The sequence below is a fragment of the Montipora foliosa genome, chromosome 12, assembly GCF_036669935.1.
Source record: "Montipora foliosa isolate CH-2021 chromosome 12, ASM3666993v2, whole genome shotgun sequence".
Taxonomy (NCBI): domain Eukaryota; kingdom Metazoa; phylum Cnidaria; class Anthozoa; order Scleractinia; family Acroporidae; genus Montipora; species Montipora foliosa.
This window is the reverse complement of record NC_090880.1, coordinates 24008597-24023596: the sequence shown is the minus strand read 5'-3', so window position 1 is coordinate 24023596 and position 15000 is coordinate 24008597. Positions and strand designations below refer to the sequence as shown.

Here is a 15000-nt window from a genome sequence, read left to right as displayed (position 1 = left end):
GAATGATGTGCTGAAATCGTTTCCCAACCCCAGCAGTCAACATCGTTCAAACTATCGTTCAGCAAAATCAAACGGATGTCGAAGCAAACGCCGTTTTTTCCCGAGCCTTGGTGGCTCACACCAGCAATTCTGAGTGAATGTCTAACAAGAACGATTCTCTCTACAGCACTGTTTCATATAAAGACAATGTCATGATGCCATTTGAAACACCAATCATTGCTTAACAAGGTGCACTTGTTAATGTTACGTAATAGATTACCATGGAAACAAAAGAGCCGTCTAGAAATACGCTATATTTTGCTTTTTAACGTTTATATCTTAAAACGAACTCGGTGAATCCCAATTTTTATTGCTGGAAAGTGATTAGCAGGCTAAGACCTTTACAGTTGGAAAATTTTAAGGTAGCTCTTAATTCGCTCCAGGGAATTTTTGTTAACTTTGCAGAGATTTTCATCATTCTTTATTGGGATTCGTGGAACGACAAATAACCCTTAAGTATTCATTTCAGTCGATATCGATCGCTACGGCCAATTTTCCATTTTTTTCGTCTGCAAGAATTATACCTGCATAGAAAGAGATTGTGCGAAACCTGTTGCTTGTGTTCGTGATAGTCGTCTTGCGAAAAAAGGAAAGGAATACCTTTCATTTGGTGCGCTTGTGAAGCCCCGGTGAGTCTGCGCAATGCAAAATACAAATACAAATACATACTTGATTGACCGCTCCCCATAGGGGGTTTGTTCATGCAAACTGTTCATGGAAATAGTCGATAATAAGGGGCACAAACTCCATCACCTTCTCCCGCCGCTTAATGCCATAACCTACAGAACTAGGAAGAGCAGAAAATTTAGAGTTCCACTTTGTAAGACAAAGAGATTTTCAAGTTCGTTTATAATGCATTACGCCTCTCAGTTGTTGAGATCTTAATATAACTTTTAGCTACGTATTATACTATATTCATACTTTTATACTTTTAATAACTCTGAGATGTGTAAGCTTTCGTAAAAAAGTTTGAGTTTAGGATATTATATTACATTGTATTTTACATGTTATTAACTTATTGTAAATAGTTTTTACAAGTAATTCAGTCTTTTGACTGCGATTTGTATTTTAATAAACGCTTTATCTATCTATCTATCTATCTATCTATCTATTTATCTATCTATCTATCTATCTATCTATCTATCTATCTATCTATCTATCTATCTAAATTACTAATCTTCAATATTTTGTCCATTTTTGTCACTTTTTTTCAAGTGACCCTTGGAGATGGCGCAAACCGGGCGAAATCTGTTCCTTGTGTACGTGATAATTGTCTTGCGCGGAAGGGAATATCTTCCATTGGATACGTTCGTATGTGAAGCCTAGCGAATTCGTGCGTTGTGAAACAAAGGGAAAGAGGATCGATCAGTAAAAAAGTTGGACCAAGATTGTCACACCAGTCCCGATGGAACTTCGTTACTTTCAGATACCTTGTTTCCCGACAAGGGTAGTGAGGCATTGTTGCTATATTTACACGAGAAAGCTGAAAATTATCGAAGTGTACATGTTTTTGCGTCCTTAAAATGAACGTTAAATTTGGACATATCTCGTCAGTCGTTGATTTCCAGAAGACATCAAATAAATCGTGAATCTGCAAAGTCATTGGCTGTTTTCAATAAATAAAGGAAATCATGATGATGCATAAGATTTTTACACCCAACAAATTATCCCACAATCTTCTTCGGCCGTTGGAAGTTCTGACGTCATCGGTTGTTACTTCGTGCGTGCCCGGTGAAGCTTTGAAAAAGACCACATTATTTTGTTTTGTTCTCTGAATTCTCGAGATGGTGCAGTTGTTAGCCGGGCAGTGTTGTTTGCAGGTGTCTGCATCTGTAAAACAAGTCAAATTGCAGCCACCTCCGGTGCAATTCTGCAGGCAATTCAAGCCGTGACATTCCAACGAACAATTTCCGGAATTGCAGAGCTGGACGCACGATGGTGAGTCACACATACTTTTGCACCCTCCTTTGGGACATCGCTATGGAGATAAAAACGACGAATTTTTTTATTCAGAGATAAAGTTAAAGTTTGATCATGCACAGTGGGGAGTAATTGAAATAGGTCCTTGCCTGAGAACAGACCATAGAGCTGTGCATACAAAAATGATATCTTTTGTTCCCTTTTTCCAGTCTCAGTTTCCCAGGATCCCCGGGTCTTTGGTCAACTAAGGTCACCAGGACAGGCGTAAAGACTCTTCTATCGCGAAGGAGTTTTGTAGGGAATAAATAATAAAAAAGGGTTCGAATGGAGAGGAATGTTTTGGTCCGGCTCTCAGGGAATGTGAATTTCAGTTAAGCCACTTTTTAGGTAAAATACAGACGGAATCATATTTCCAGACACATCCGCCTAAGACCAAGCAAAAAGAAAAGGTGGCGGCATTACCCAATGCGATGTTAACGCGTTCTGGTAAGCTTATATGAAGTCATCACGATGAAGACGTTAAGGGAAAATGACATCTGTTTCTAAAATCACGTTCTGAGAATTCACAGAGCCCGGCCTAGTTGTCTACTCTCTCTTTCTGTCTCCTTAATTTCTCTGAAGCTCCATCAATGAAGATTGAGGCACGGTGGAGTAATATCGTGCAGGGCTCCCGGCCGCAGGCTGGCTGGTTCGAGATCCCTCTGTTAGGTCAGATTCACACCGTACCACACGAATTTTCTACCGGTTGAAAATTCGTGCATTTAGGGGTTTCATTTACATGGAACCACGCTAAACGTACGAAAGTTTATAGAGGCCTCGCCGTTCAAAAAATTGAACGCCCAGATCGGGGATGAATTTTCAGCCGGTAGGGTTGAAAATTTAACCGGCGCGCTGTGAACACCTTGACCGTCTAAATGTTTGCACGGCAAAGGCGTGGTTGCATGGATGCGTGGAACCTCAGCTACTTTCGTTCGCCTTTCTCTTTTTTCACGCCTTTTTGGATTTCGTAAATTAGCGCTCTGCGCATGAACAGATGGTAAAACCACTGAAAAAAGCTAAGCTTTAATCCGGTTCGTCAGTTCCGTGTGAACAGAGCGAAAATATTATACGGTCCAGTGCGAACGAAATGGCCGGTCAATTTTTTCAATCGGTGGAAAATTCGTTCGGTACCGTGTGAATCGGACCTTAAAGTGTTGCTTCCTTAAACAAGAAGACTTACTCCACATGGTATCTCGTCACCCAGTCACCCAGGTGTATAAATTGGTTCGGGGCACATACGATTGGGGCTAACCCTGCGATGGACCAAGCTATGCCGCTACGGCCGTGCAAGCCTTTTCTCCTTCAATGCAGAGAGGTAGCTAACATACCTGTATGCATTGATCCTTAGCCTTGCAAGTCATGTCGCAGTTTCCACCCTCCGTGCATCGCTGCTGGCATGTTTTGGAGTCACACGACTGTTGACATTTTCCATCAAGGCCACACGATTGTTCACACTTGTCTCCGGTGGTACAATTTTGCTTGCAGCTTCCCTTGCAGCTCTGGTAGCAATTGAAAGAGGCAGCGCAGTTTTGCTTGCAGTTACCGTTGATACAGTACTGGTAACCCACTTGGGCTCGAATTACCATCGTCTTTGCTCCGCCTAACTATGGAGGGAGTCAATAGCACGTCACATAAATTTACTCTTTCATTGCGAAAAATAATTGCTAAAAAAATCAAGGCTTGTTAGCCGCCAGGAGAAAAGAAAAATGCTCGCAACCTAACGCGCAAGAGTATATGGGAAGCTCATAGGCTAACGCTAACGCAGATTTCACAAAGACTTCTAACTGTGCTCGCCTTCGAGGACCACCTGTGGAGCCCTTGCTATCGACCGAATGCATAAATGGCGGCCAAAAAATATATTCTTTTGTTTATGTGCTAACGAGATGCTTCTGTGAAGCATACACTGGGTTGCCTGTGGTACGTGCTACAGAAAATCAGAAGGCACTGAATTGTGTGGTATTGAAATACAGCATTCCAGTCTCTGAAGAATAACAAATAAAAGAGAAGCGAGAAACATTGGCTTCTGGGCTGACATGTTGATAATTTTCAAGTTCCCTCACAACTTCTTTCACCACAAGTGTGCCCTCTGAGCAGCTTTGTAATAATAAACTTCACTGAAGTCAAGCCCTGTTTCGCGGGGTTAGTGTTAGGATGGGAGACCAAAACAATAAACCCCTCACAAAAAACAGAAACATCTGACCGAAAATACTATTAACGCTAACAAATGCGAACTCAGCAAGGTACAGATTTTGTTAGCTTGCTTTATGCAAAACAAATATTGATGAAAAAGCAAATAACTATTGATACATAGTTTTCAGAGAGAGCAGAAGGAAGTTTCCCGGACGGTCGATCGAGAATAAAATATTTACGACATGAAAACAACATTAATTTTGAACCGTGAATATAGAATATAAAAAGTTACGATCAGCGACAAACATTTTGGGAGATTTTTGCTACGTTGAAGTAAATTGCAAAATCGAAAGTGACATGGCCGGAATTCAGCGGGCGCCGTGATTAAGTTACCGCGGCATGTTTACTCGCCAAACAGTGAAGCATCTGTGTCAAATGATGGCAAGATACCGGGTTTTTGTAAGTTTCTTTTTCTGTCAAGTGTTATAAAGTTTGACAATGAAATGAGCGAAGTCAAAACAAAGATCACAATCGCCCAACTCTTGTTTATGCAAAGTCAAAATTTACTCTCCAAGACGCGTACGACGTTATTTATCACCAGGTAATTCCATCATTTTGGAAATAGCAGCTACTTTATTATTCATCTGCGTCACAAGTTTTCACTGATTTTGGGGCTCATTTTGTTGAAACTCAAGCACGCTTCCAACAGGCCTGTGAACCCTTCCTGCTTACAGAGCAATACTAAAAAACTTCTCCCGCATCACATTTCAACCTTAAGCTCGAAAATTCAATACACAACATGATATTATAATTCACAAAGGCAGAGAATCCTTTTCCAGCGAAACATTTATTGAAACAAACAACATATTTGCTCTTAGAGGCGAAAACCTCTTCCTATTTCATTGCGTGCATGAAGACAAGAAACTCAATCGTGTCAAATTACCATGTACTTCAGGTAAATACAACTCACTTTGATTTCGTCTCGACGGGCGATAGATTGTTGTCGAAGTCCAGTACTCGTCGCTTTTGAGATTCCTGCCTAGTTTATCCAACTGACGTTCCATTATTGAGCTCCATAAGGGTATATTTTGTTTAAGGATCCACTAAAACGCCATTCGCGTTACATGACTTTCGACGCCATTGCAGGCTAAGTTAATGATTCTACTGTGTCCACCAGAGAAATCTACGCAGTTCCACTACCCTCTCGATCCTAAGAAAATACGCGCAGAAGGCTCTATGCACAAAGACACCACTTACCAGGGGAGTGACAGGCAAGACTTTTACCGACACGGAAAAAAAAAATTAAAAAAAAGAAAAAAAAGAAAACAAACAAACGAAACGCAGACCTCGACTGGGTTTGCCCATAGGCAACCCAGTAATGAGCCTCACTAGCCTCGTTTGCATGGACAAAATATAAAAGAAATGTTGCTTTAGAGCGAGGCTAGTGAGTCTCATTAGCACATAAACAAAAGAATACATTTTTGGCCGCCATTTATGCATTCGGTCAATTAGCCAGACCCTATCCAGGCTAAAGTTGGACCACGAATACCATAGTACTCTAGTTTAAGTAAGTTTGTGTGCTACTTTATCGAAGGCTTTAGAGAAGTCTAACATCAAGAGATCAGTCTCGTTTCTCGAAAATACCACGCGTATTTGATTGGATAAAATTATTTCTGCCCTTGTTCCAAACGAGCCTGGAAAAGAGACAGTTCTCAGTTATCTCTTTCTGAGGTATACAACGTTGATTCCAGCTGAACGTGTACCCGTTATAAAGAGTGTCTTTAAACAATACTGGTGTACTACATTTTCCCCAAGAACAAGTAATTGCCGTCATTTTTCACCTAACTCACCTAGGTGTCGGTCGTGCAGTGGAGTATGCTTAGAGGTCCTTAGAGAAAGATGATGTCACAAGTCATGGACATTTCTCTCACCTGTCTACAGGATCGTTCTTTGCTCTCACAGTAAACCAATGGACAAGTCTTGAAAAACGATGAACAATGCTGAGAACAGTCGTCTCTTGTTTTGCATTTCATTTTGCACTGTCCGCGATTGCAATACTGTCGGCATCCGTCCGAGGCGCATCTCAGCGAACAGTTGCCTTGGTCGCAATCTTGGTTGCAGGAGCGTTTGGCATTGCAGCTTGCTTGACAATGGCCAAGCCAACAAGACTAGTGTGTTGAGAAAAATATTGATCAGACAGGCACATTCGAATGAGCTCTGATCTTGAATTCGTTATGATGACACACGATTTTATTTTGCATCGTATTTTACAGTAGAGCGAGAAAGCACGTATTTATCCACCCAGCTAAAAGAATAACTGCGACTTGCTACCTCGCATTTTCCCTCGCTTTAGCATAGGCTGCATGCCTTTGCTTTGCGCTGTGACAGCGTTATTTGATTATTTACCCATGATGTTGTGACGATATCGCGGTGACTGATTACGCCAATAACGGATTGCTCTATGTCACTTTGTAAGTTCGTTCGCTACAGTTGTCATTAAATCAGCTGAGTTTCAGGATATTTACCAATCTATTTTCAACTTTGAATGTCCAAGAAGCAATTTCACAACTACTCACCTGTTTACAATGATCTCCAGTTTTTGGACATTTAAGCTTGCACGATCCCTCGTTACAGATCTGCTTACAGTGAGAAGACGATCTGCAGCTCATGTCACAGGCCCCTACGTCACAGTTCTGAGTACAGTTCGAGGTTTTACAAAAGATTGATCCCGAGCATTTTGCAAAAGACTCGCAGGTCTGATGACACGTCTCCTTGGTTACACATCGCATGTCACATCGGCCGCTCCAGCATTCTTGGTCACATGACTTGAGCGGTGATTTAGCTTTTGAGCATGTCATATCACAGTCTTTGTTGCATTCTTGTTTACAAGTGTCGTCAGCAGCTGAAGAAAGTTTGCAATGGTTGACTTCAGTCTTTGTTTCTACTGATTTCATTACAGTTGCAAGAAACAATGATAACTTAACCACTGAGGATGAAGAAAGTAACAAAACCATTCTCTTCTTTAGCTGTAAAACGAAGTGAAATCCAATGATACCGATTGTCCCACTGTGTTGGCGAAATATCTGAATCGATAGGAACGCTGTTGAATTAAATTATATTAAAATTAAATTTACTGTTTTTTGCATAAGTTGGTAATTTCAGGTTGTTGTTTTGCAAATGAATGGAAATGCTTGCTGCATGCATTTCAGTTTTTGGTGGCGTAACCTTTGCTGTTACCATAGTTACTGTAGTTGCTCAATATCTCCATTATGAACTCTGAATCGGCATACTGAAATAATTCACGATAAAAATTTGATTGATGCATCATTTAAAATATTATCTAAGGGTTAAACGTGAAAAAAAAAATTGAAAAAGACACCTTATTTGTTCAATATTATTCTGACACTTTTCCAAAGAAAACAAAAAAGTAGTTTGAACGTCAAAATATTTGCGGACGTGGCCGTGTACTTTTGTACCTATTTCTCATGAGAACTACATTCAACCAATCTTTAGACAAGAAAACGAACTTCAGTACAAGTTTATGCAGCTGTTTCTATTTGTTTGAGCGCAGAGCAAATAAGCAACCATTCTAAACTTTGTTCTTTGGTAAGGGACGTTCTCAATATTCTCTCACAATAGTCATTTAAACTGGGCTTTAAGTCCTCATTATAAAAAATGTATTTTTAAAGTTGAGTGTAAACTTAACTAGCAACTGATAGAAATCTGTATTTTCTTCCTTTCGTTTGATGATTCGAGTTCCTTTGTGCATATTTTTAGAAAAATTGCTAGGAGACCTTATCTCATTTCAAGCTTAAACTGCTTAAACACCTTAGGTGTGACAAAACTAATACTCATAAGCTCGAGCCTTTGAGTTTATCGTTACGAGCAGAATTCCAGTGCTAAAATTTGACTCCCCGCTCATTGGAAAACAAAATCAACCTACAGTAAGGCTTACCGAGGCCGGTAGTGTTCCTTCTAGCGCGCTATTTTGGTCTGTCCTCTCACAACGACGAGGTAGTCAACCCCCTGCTAAGGTTCTTATGTTAATTACGCCTTTCACCAGGTGTGTTTTGTTTATTTCCACTCGTGGTTTTGGTAATTAGTTTGTTTATGAACAATATTCGTAGTTGGCAATTTTAAAAAGGTTGTATATAATAGCAATGACTTGCGTCGTCCCAGTTCATACAGAATTTCCAAAATGATGACGGTCATGAAAAAACGGAACCATATTAAGCTGGGCTGAGGAAATTGGCTGTTTAATCATAGTTAATATGGTTTCGGTGATGCACAATGAACATTGTTCATTTCACTCGAGCCTTTGAGTTTATCGTTACGAGCAAAATTCCAGTGCTAAAATTTGACTCCCCGCTCATTGGAAAACAAAATCAAATTAAATTGACTCGGCAAGTATGAGGGATTGCGAACTGAGTAGTCAAAAAGGAGTTGCTGGACTAGGGCCTCTGGACTGGAGCTCAAACGTCTTCAGTGCGTACACAATGCTAATTAACTAATTGCTTTATACCAGTTATCACACAGCTGCGCTCGACACTAATTTTCCTAATATATTATTGCCAGTTCCAGCAATTCAAGGGACATGAATCGAGTCATCAGCACGAACAACAAAAACGAATTAGCACATTCTCATGTACGTCGTTGGATTGCTTGAATATGGTTGCTGCGTTACAAAGCAACATAACCCAAAATTTCCGTTATACTGATCTATTTTATTTTTTTTTGCCACGGCGGTAAAACCTAAGGAAAGCAACCATGAGTTTGAACCTGGTGTGTTTACCATTTTTCTAAACCTCCCACTCGGCTTTGTAAAGACGAGAACTGAACAAACTACTAGAATTCTTCCTCTACTACATCAAACACCGTGACCCGAGATTTAGATAGTATTTAACATTTTGTTCTTTCTAAAAAAATCTTGTATGGGAAAAGCCGCGGTTTTTGTAACCTACTTGTCTTCTCCGTCTTCGAAAGGTTTCATTTGACTTAGGGATGACAAGAGAGCAGGCTTACTTGTTTCGGCTATCGAGCGAGTATTTTCGCGGAGGAGCCGTCCTAGGAGAAGATTGAGACACGCGAGAAAGAGACCTCGACTTGACTTGAATTTAGTTCTTTATCTTGCTCCTGTCATAATGCGCAACTGACCTGGGCAGATTAGTTAATGGCGAGGTTTCTTTTCTTTTCTTTTCTTTTCATTCACAGACAACCTACTGATGCTGAATTAGTCACTGTTTGTACATCGACCGCAACTGATCATCTACTACTTTTTTAAGCTGCTACGCCCAGACACTGTTAAAAATACTTCTGAAATCTGTTCACCTGTTTGATTTTCAATGCGGTCTCCTTGATCGGTTTCAATTTTCCATCTCTCTCCTACCACATTAAAGTTATTGGAAGGCAAGACTTAAATCAACATTTCTAAGATATTTATAATATACTTTTTCAAGAAGAAGAACGTGTGTTTCTACTCACAGATCTATTGGCCACCTTAATCTATTTTCGAATGGTTCTTTCAAGTACACCGTCATCTTTCTCAGCAATATCATTTGACATTGTCGAACGGTTGTAACACAGGAGAAAAAAAATCAAAAAACAGTAAAGGCCTTTAACTGACAAATTCGTTGAATAAACCGTCATTTGAATCTTAAATTAACTTTTGTATGTAGACCCAAGAGACGAACACGGAAAATAGTTATAATGTCTTTGTCTTAGATACATGTGGTTGACCGAGTTCACAAAACATTGAAACTTTGTTTACGGAATTTCCATTGGTAAAGCGTGTCTGTTATCGTGGTAAACGAGGAAAAAACGAAGTTAAATGATGAATTAGATTAACACTGACAATACGTCACTTATGTTCATGCAGGTGACCCTTGGCTCACAGAATTCGACATTATCAAAGTACACATGAGCAGAGAATAAACACGTAAATATACTTTATTTACAGCGGAAATGCATTCAGCTACGAAGCTAGTTCACGGGCAATCCTCTTAAATATGCTGAAAACTAAAAACTACTCAAACAAATCAAAATTTGATTAGGAGCCCAAACCGACAAGGAGGCGATTCGCAGTGTTGTAGAGTTGAATCGGGAGTCCAACGTTATTATGGACTAGCAAAAAATGTATGGTGGGCAATGACTTCTTCCTGGTTACCGATTAACACGTGCTCTCATTGTTCTTTCGTGAGAAATTATGACTACAGTAAACGAATCGACACGAGGATTAACTCCATGTAATGGATTCCGAAGCTAACAGTCTTGTCGTTTTCTTGATGCAACCGACAAATTTGCTGTATGTTCTGCATCTTTCTAAACAATCTACTCATTAGATGGGAATTGTTAACCCCCGTAACTGAATACAAAGAAGTATCTCCAAGAGAGATATCTCTTGGTATCTCTGAATCATCCACCACCTAAGAAGTACATTCATCCAGCCGTCTTGCTTAGGCAAAATTCAGAAAAAAAGACTTCAAAAGCTGTGACCGCGATGTCGACTAGAATGTCATCTCAAAATATAACTTCGCATGCACAGTTATAACTTTTTCGCGATTACAATGCTCACGTCATACAATGTGGCTGAATTATTTGTCGTCGAAACCTTAAATTTGGCGATTTCACGTCGCTGATATGCAGAGTACCGCAAAACGATGTGCTAAAATGCGTGCGGCGCTATTTCTTTTCCTCCTTCAACCAATCATGATATAATTGCTTTGTGGCGTTTTTTCTTAAAATCCCTTAAGTCCACTTTAAATTAATTAAGGCGTTCTCAGTCTTTACAGATCCTGGGATCAAGAGAAGACAAAAACATGTATGATTGGTTCAATGCACCAGTTTCACCGGCGCCTTTTGCGCACTTATCTCGAGACAAAAAACGCTTTGGATAAAAAAAAAAAGTCGTAGTTTCGTTTGAATCCAAGATCACATTTAATAGTGCACCAAAGGTATTTTTCATCTTCTGTAGCTTGTTGTTTTCGACAAAAACATTCAGTATTACGAAACATCCCCTTAGAGATTTTTAAGTATCGTTGATAGGGACCCGGTAATTTCTGACAGAACGTCACTTGAAATTAATTTTGCACGGTCGTTAGTTTTCCGTGATAATTCCCGATTTCGTTCACGTTGAAAGAACTTTCAGATAGAAAATTAGTGACTTACTGTTACACGTTCAAGTTGTCATCAAAACCTCAAACTTGGTTTGTTTTGCAGAGCACAGCAAAGAAATGAACCGGCTAAAATTTGTGTTGCACGTAAAGAACGATAATTTTCTTTAAAACCCATATTATTATTCACTCTACTCGGCAGGTACTTCCTTAGCTGTAAATGTTGTCCTATCTTCCCACGGGCTCTGACGCAACTTGAAAAGAGTTCTCTGTCACATATGACGCACCGCAAGGATGACTCGCGGAACCAATACCACTATTTGTTAACGACTTGCGCATCGATCTCGTACAAACGACTACATTTCGTTCCGCAACTGGCATAACCATTCCATAGCGTGCTTTTGTGTGACTAAAATTGCACAAATCATTTTTTCCGTAACAGTCTTTTTTACAGAAAAACTGAAGGCTGAAATTGACAACATTTGAAAAATATCTCAGTAATATGTCAATAATATATTCAAATTAAGCTGAGATTTTATTTAGAGCGATTTTAAATTTTGCGTGTAAATGGAAATTGGAACAATACAACTGATAACACTTGCTTGATAGCCATATAAAAGTCTTGTGAATCTTGTACTTTCCCTACCGAGACCTAACGATTTTTTGAGAGGCAATTGTGTTCATTTTAGATAACTATCATGAGCCAAAGTGGAAATAACATTAAAATTTGTACGAGGATTGGTAAATGTATTAAATATATTGCATAGTCACATCATCATGCAGTAAAATATATTGCAGAGTCAACTAAGCTTATTAAATTTAAATATATTGTTGCACTGGTTTGAAACCTCACTTTACTCATTATTTTTTTTAATTTCCTATTGCGATAGTCAACACGCATAAACAAAGCAAACTCGCTGTTGCTGTAGATGTCATTGTTAGCGCAATTGATATTGAAGAGCTGCATCGTCTACCTTGAAGTTAATTTCATTGCCAGTTTGTCAGAGATCGGCTCTCCAGCCACATATGAGTAGACTTGGTTCGGTCCTTAGCAATACATGAACGCAGTTGTCATCTTGTCATTGCCGCGGGAAATTCAAATTAAAGGGTAATGTTTAAAAGAAGTTGTAAATTTTAATACAACAACCGCCCAGGAAGGTCCAGGCTGTAGGGGACTTAGTGTCGTTTTGTATTTAACAACCACCTTAGGATGAATCGTTAAATAAAGACCTTTTGATCTCGTTCACGTTGAACAATATGGGAGAATTTTGTTTTAACTGCACCGATGCATAAGTCAGTGATGAGGAATTAAAATGAAGAAAATAGCAACTCTAAATTTTGCATAATCTCCTCGTCGTCAAAACCTTAATTTAAATCTAGTGATTTCACGTTGTTGTTTTTCGGTGTGAATGTGCAGTAAAGAAATGTACTCGGAAATGCGTGACGCACGTGCAGAAAGATTAAACAAATTATTTTTTGGCGTTGCCGTTAACGTAACCGTCTTCGTTCCCTTAATTCTAAAATTTGTTCACGTTAATGCCATGTGCAAATTCTTTCTTGCAAACTGTGTCAAAAACTGTTTTTGTTTTAATAAGTTTGTAATGATTTCGAACAGCTCGAGTTCGATGTGACCTCTAAATCAATTGAACAGTGTTTAGAAGAATACCACCATAAATTTAGCCTGTTACGATACACCATCGCGCGCTGCAAAAAAGCAAACACGCGGAAAGATCCCAGAGCAAGTAAAAAAGTTAAATATACCTTTATGCTAGAGTAATACATGTACAATCTTTATACGCGTACGCGGTTATGACGGCGGGGTAAATAACCTTTCCTCTAAACCATCCATTTGCATTGAAAGAAAAGCTTTCAAGATATTTCACTCGATTACATGGCATGGTGTCCCCGTTATTACCCGGTCAATAACCTTCATCTAATATAAGCAAGAAATATCATGCACAGTCATGCAGGTAAGCAAATGTCTAACTTTCAATTTCATGTATATTCGGCATCCACCATTCAGATATACGAAATTTTATATCTTCGGGCTAAACTGAAGCTATCATCTACTTCACTAATTCGCTCGCTTTCCAGCCAGTGAAAGATAAGTTCTTCTGGTCGTTAAAATTCACATTGGAAAAACTGGGGATGAGAAAGGAAGGATAATTATTGACGCCTTCGAGACATTGATGTCCTTAAAAGAAAATCGCCAAAAAGGCAACTATTGACATCTTATTGATCAGTAAAATGTTCATTTTACTATCACCTACGACTTGTGCTTCAACTCACCTGGACAATCAGCATTCCGAGGTGTTAATTCAAGTAAAATGAACGGCATCTATGCTAACACCTTTCAATTAATTTGATTAACATGACAAGGAGATCTTTGTATGGGATTCGTGTTTGTACACTGCACGAACAAACTTTTCGCGTGCGCCAACCTGCTTGTATTTGCCGCTTTGTTTTGCGCCATCAGCTTTGTTTTATGTTTCGGCTGTTTAAAAACACGTGGAGACACTCAAAACGTCTCATGCGTGAAATATTTTCAGTTGCAATGCATGGGCGCTTTTAGTGCAAAACAAAAGTGACCACCGAAGTCAAGATAATGCCTCCATTCATAGATCGACGCACTGCATATAAATTGAAGTTCACACACACGATTCAGTGAGCAACACTGGCACTTAAAGAACGGAGTTTGTAAGCCTACCTTCAATGAAAGTCCCGACGTGTTTAAAACCCTAGTCGCGGGGGGAAACGATCATATCACCCAATATTTATTATTCTAACAATGAGAGGCTGCACTCTTGTCACACATTATTTGAACAAATCAGAAGAAAGCACCTGTTTTATGTGTTATCCTTGCCAGGCAAAATATGGTGATAACATCGAGCTTCCCTCTTGTTTGCATCAGTGCACACGATATTTCCATATTTTCCCAGGGGTGAAAATTCAGTTAATCGAAAAAGTTGACGACACAAAAAAAGAGGACAAAATTAAACTAACGGCTTTAGCAGCTGACGCGTGCCTTGACGTAGACGAAGTGAAACATCGTAATTTAACTAAACGACGAAGTTATACATCAATATCACTGACATTCTTTAATTTAACAGAGAGTATGTCCAATTTGCTTGTGTTATAAAATAACTGTAAGGTGAGTTTACAATAGTGAATATATGCATAGTTAGTGTGTTAATTAAACAACAAATGCAACAACTAGCCTAAGGCGTGATGCGTTGGGGAAGCCTAAACACAACCGTAGACCGTTATTAGCAGGTGGGGAAACCAATTTTTCACGAAGAGTTTTAATAGTTATGCTAATATACTCCTCAGCTCCTAAGCACCGGCTGTCAAACCAATATAACTCACGAAAACGACGCGTCTAGTAGCTTGAGACTGATTCTTCTGCCTAGAGCTAAACTGAGATAATTAAAGTCCAACCTCAACCATTTATTTCTTATATGGGAACGTGGATAACGAATATCGATGACGTAACCCGGAAAACAAGGACCCCCTCAGAAGAAAAAGAGGCATATGAAACAGTAAATAGGAAAATACACCATTCTAGTGGTGTTTAAAATGGCCAGAGAGTCTCTTTAGGTGAATTACCAAGGAGATCTTTTTCCCCAAATACCACCGGCCCATACACATATGGGTGCAAGTGTGTGGCAAACGAAAAGCCTGTGGTAATCATCACTTGAAATAATTCTCATTCACCGGCCATTATACATAACAGGAAAAAAACGCAAATGTCTTTTGCCATTTA

General features: G+C 39.3%; 2 protein-coding genes across 6 annotated transcripts in view; both read right to left on the bottom strand.

Moving 5' to 3' along the window:
• The window catches only part of LOC137979257 (keratin-associated protein 9-1-like), a 14353-nt gene extending 154 nt beyond the window's left edge, over nt 1–14199 (bottom strand). Inside the window, exons 1-5 of one of the 5 annotated variants that reach the window (XM_068826476.1) lie at nt 14079–14199; nt 6705–7228; nt 6060–6296; nt 3327–3602; nt 1–2017 (exon numbers count right to left, since the gene is read on the bottom strand). The exon at nt 1–2017 is cut by the window's left edge and continues 154 nt beyond it. In XM_068826476.1, the coding sequence (XP_068682577.1) occupies nt 1652–2017; nt 3327–3602; nt 6060–6296; nt 6705–7228; nt 14079–14166 (1491 nt within the window). In that variant the 5' untranslated portion in view covers nt 14167–14199 and the 3' untranslated portion in view covers nt 1–1651. Of the gene's footprint in view, nt 2018–3326; nt 3603–6059; nt 6297–6704; nt 7229–8083; nt 8152–11292; nt 11396–13526; nt 13661–13944; nt 14040–14078 lie in introns of those variants that run through there. The other 4 variants (XM_068826479.1, XM_068826477.1, XM_068826478.1 and 1 more) reach the window with 4 other exon arrangements.
• Nucleotides 1–15000, bottom strand: part of LOC137979256 (symplekin-like) — a 203657-nt gene that overhangs the window by 75943 nt on the left and 112714 nt on the right. The window lies entirely within an intron of this gene.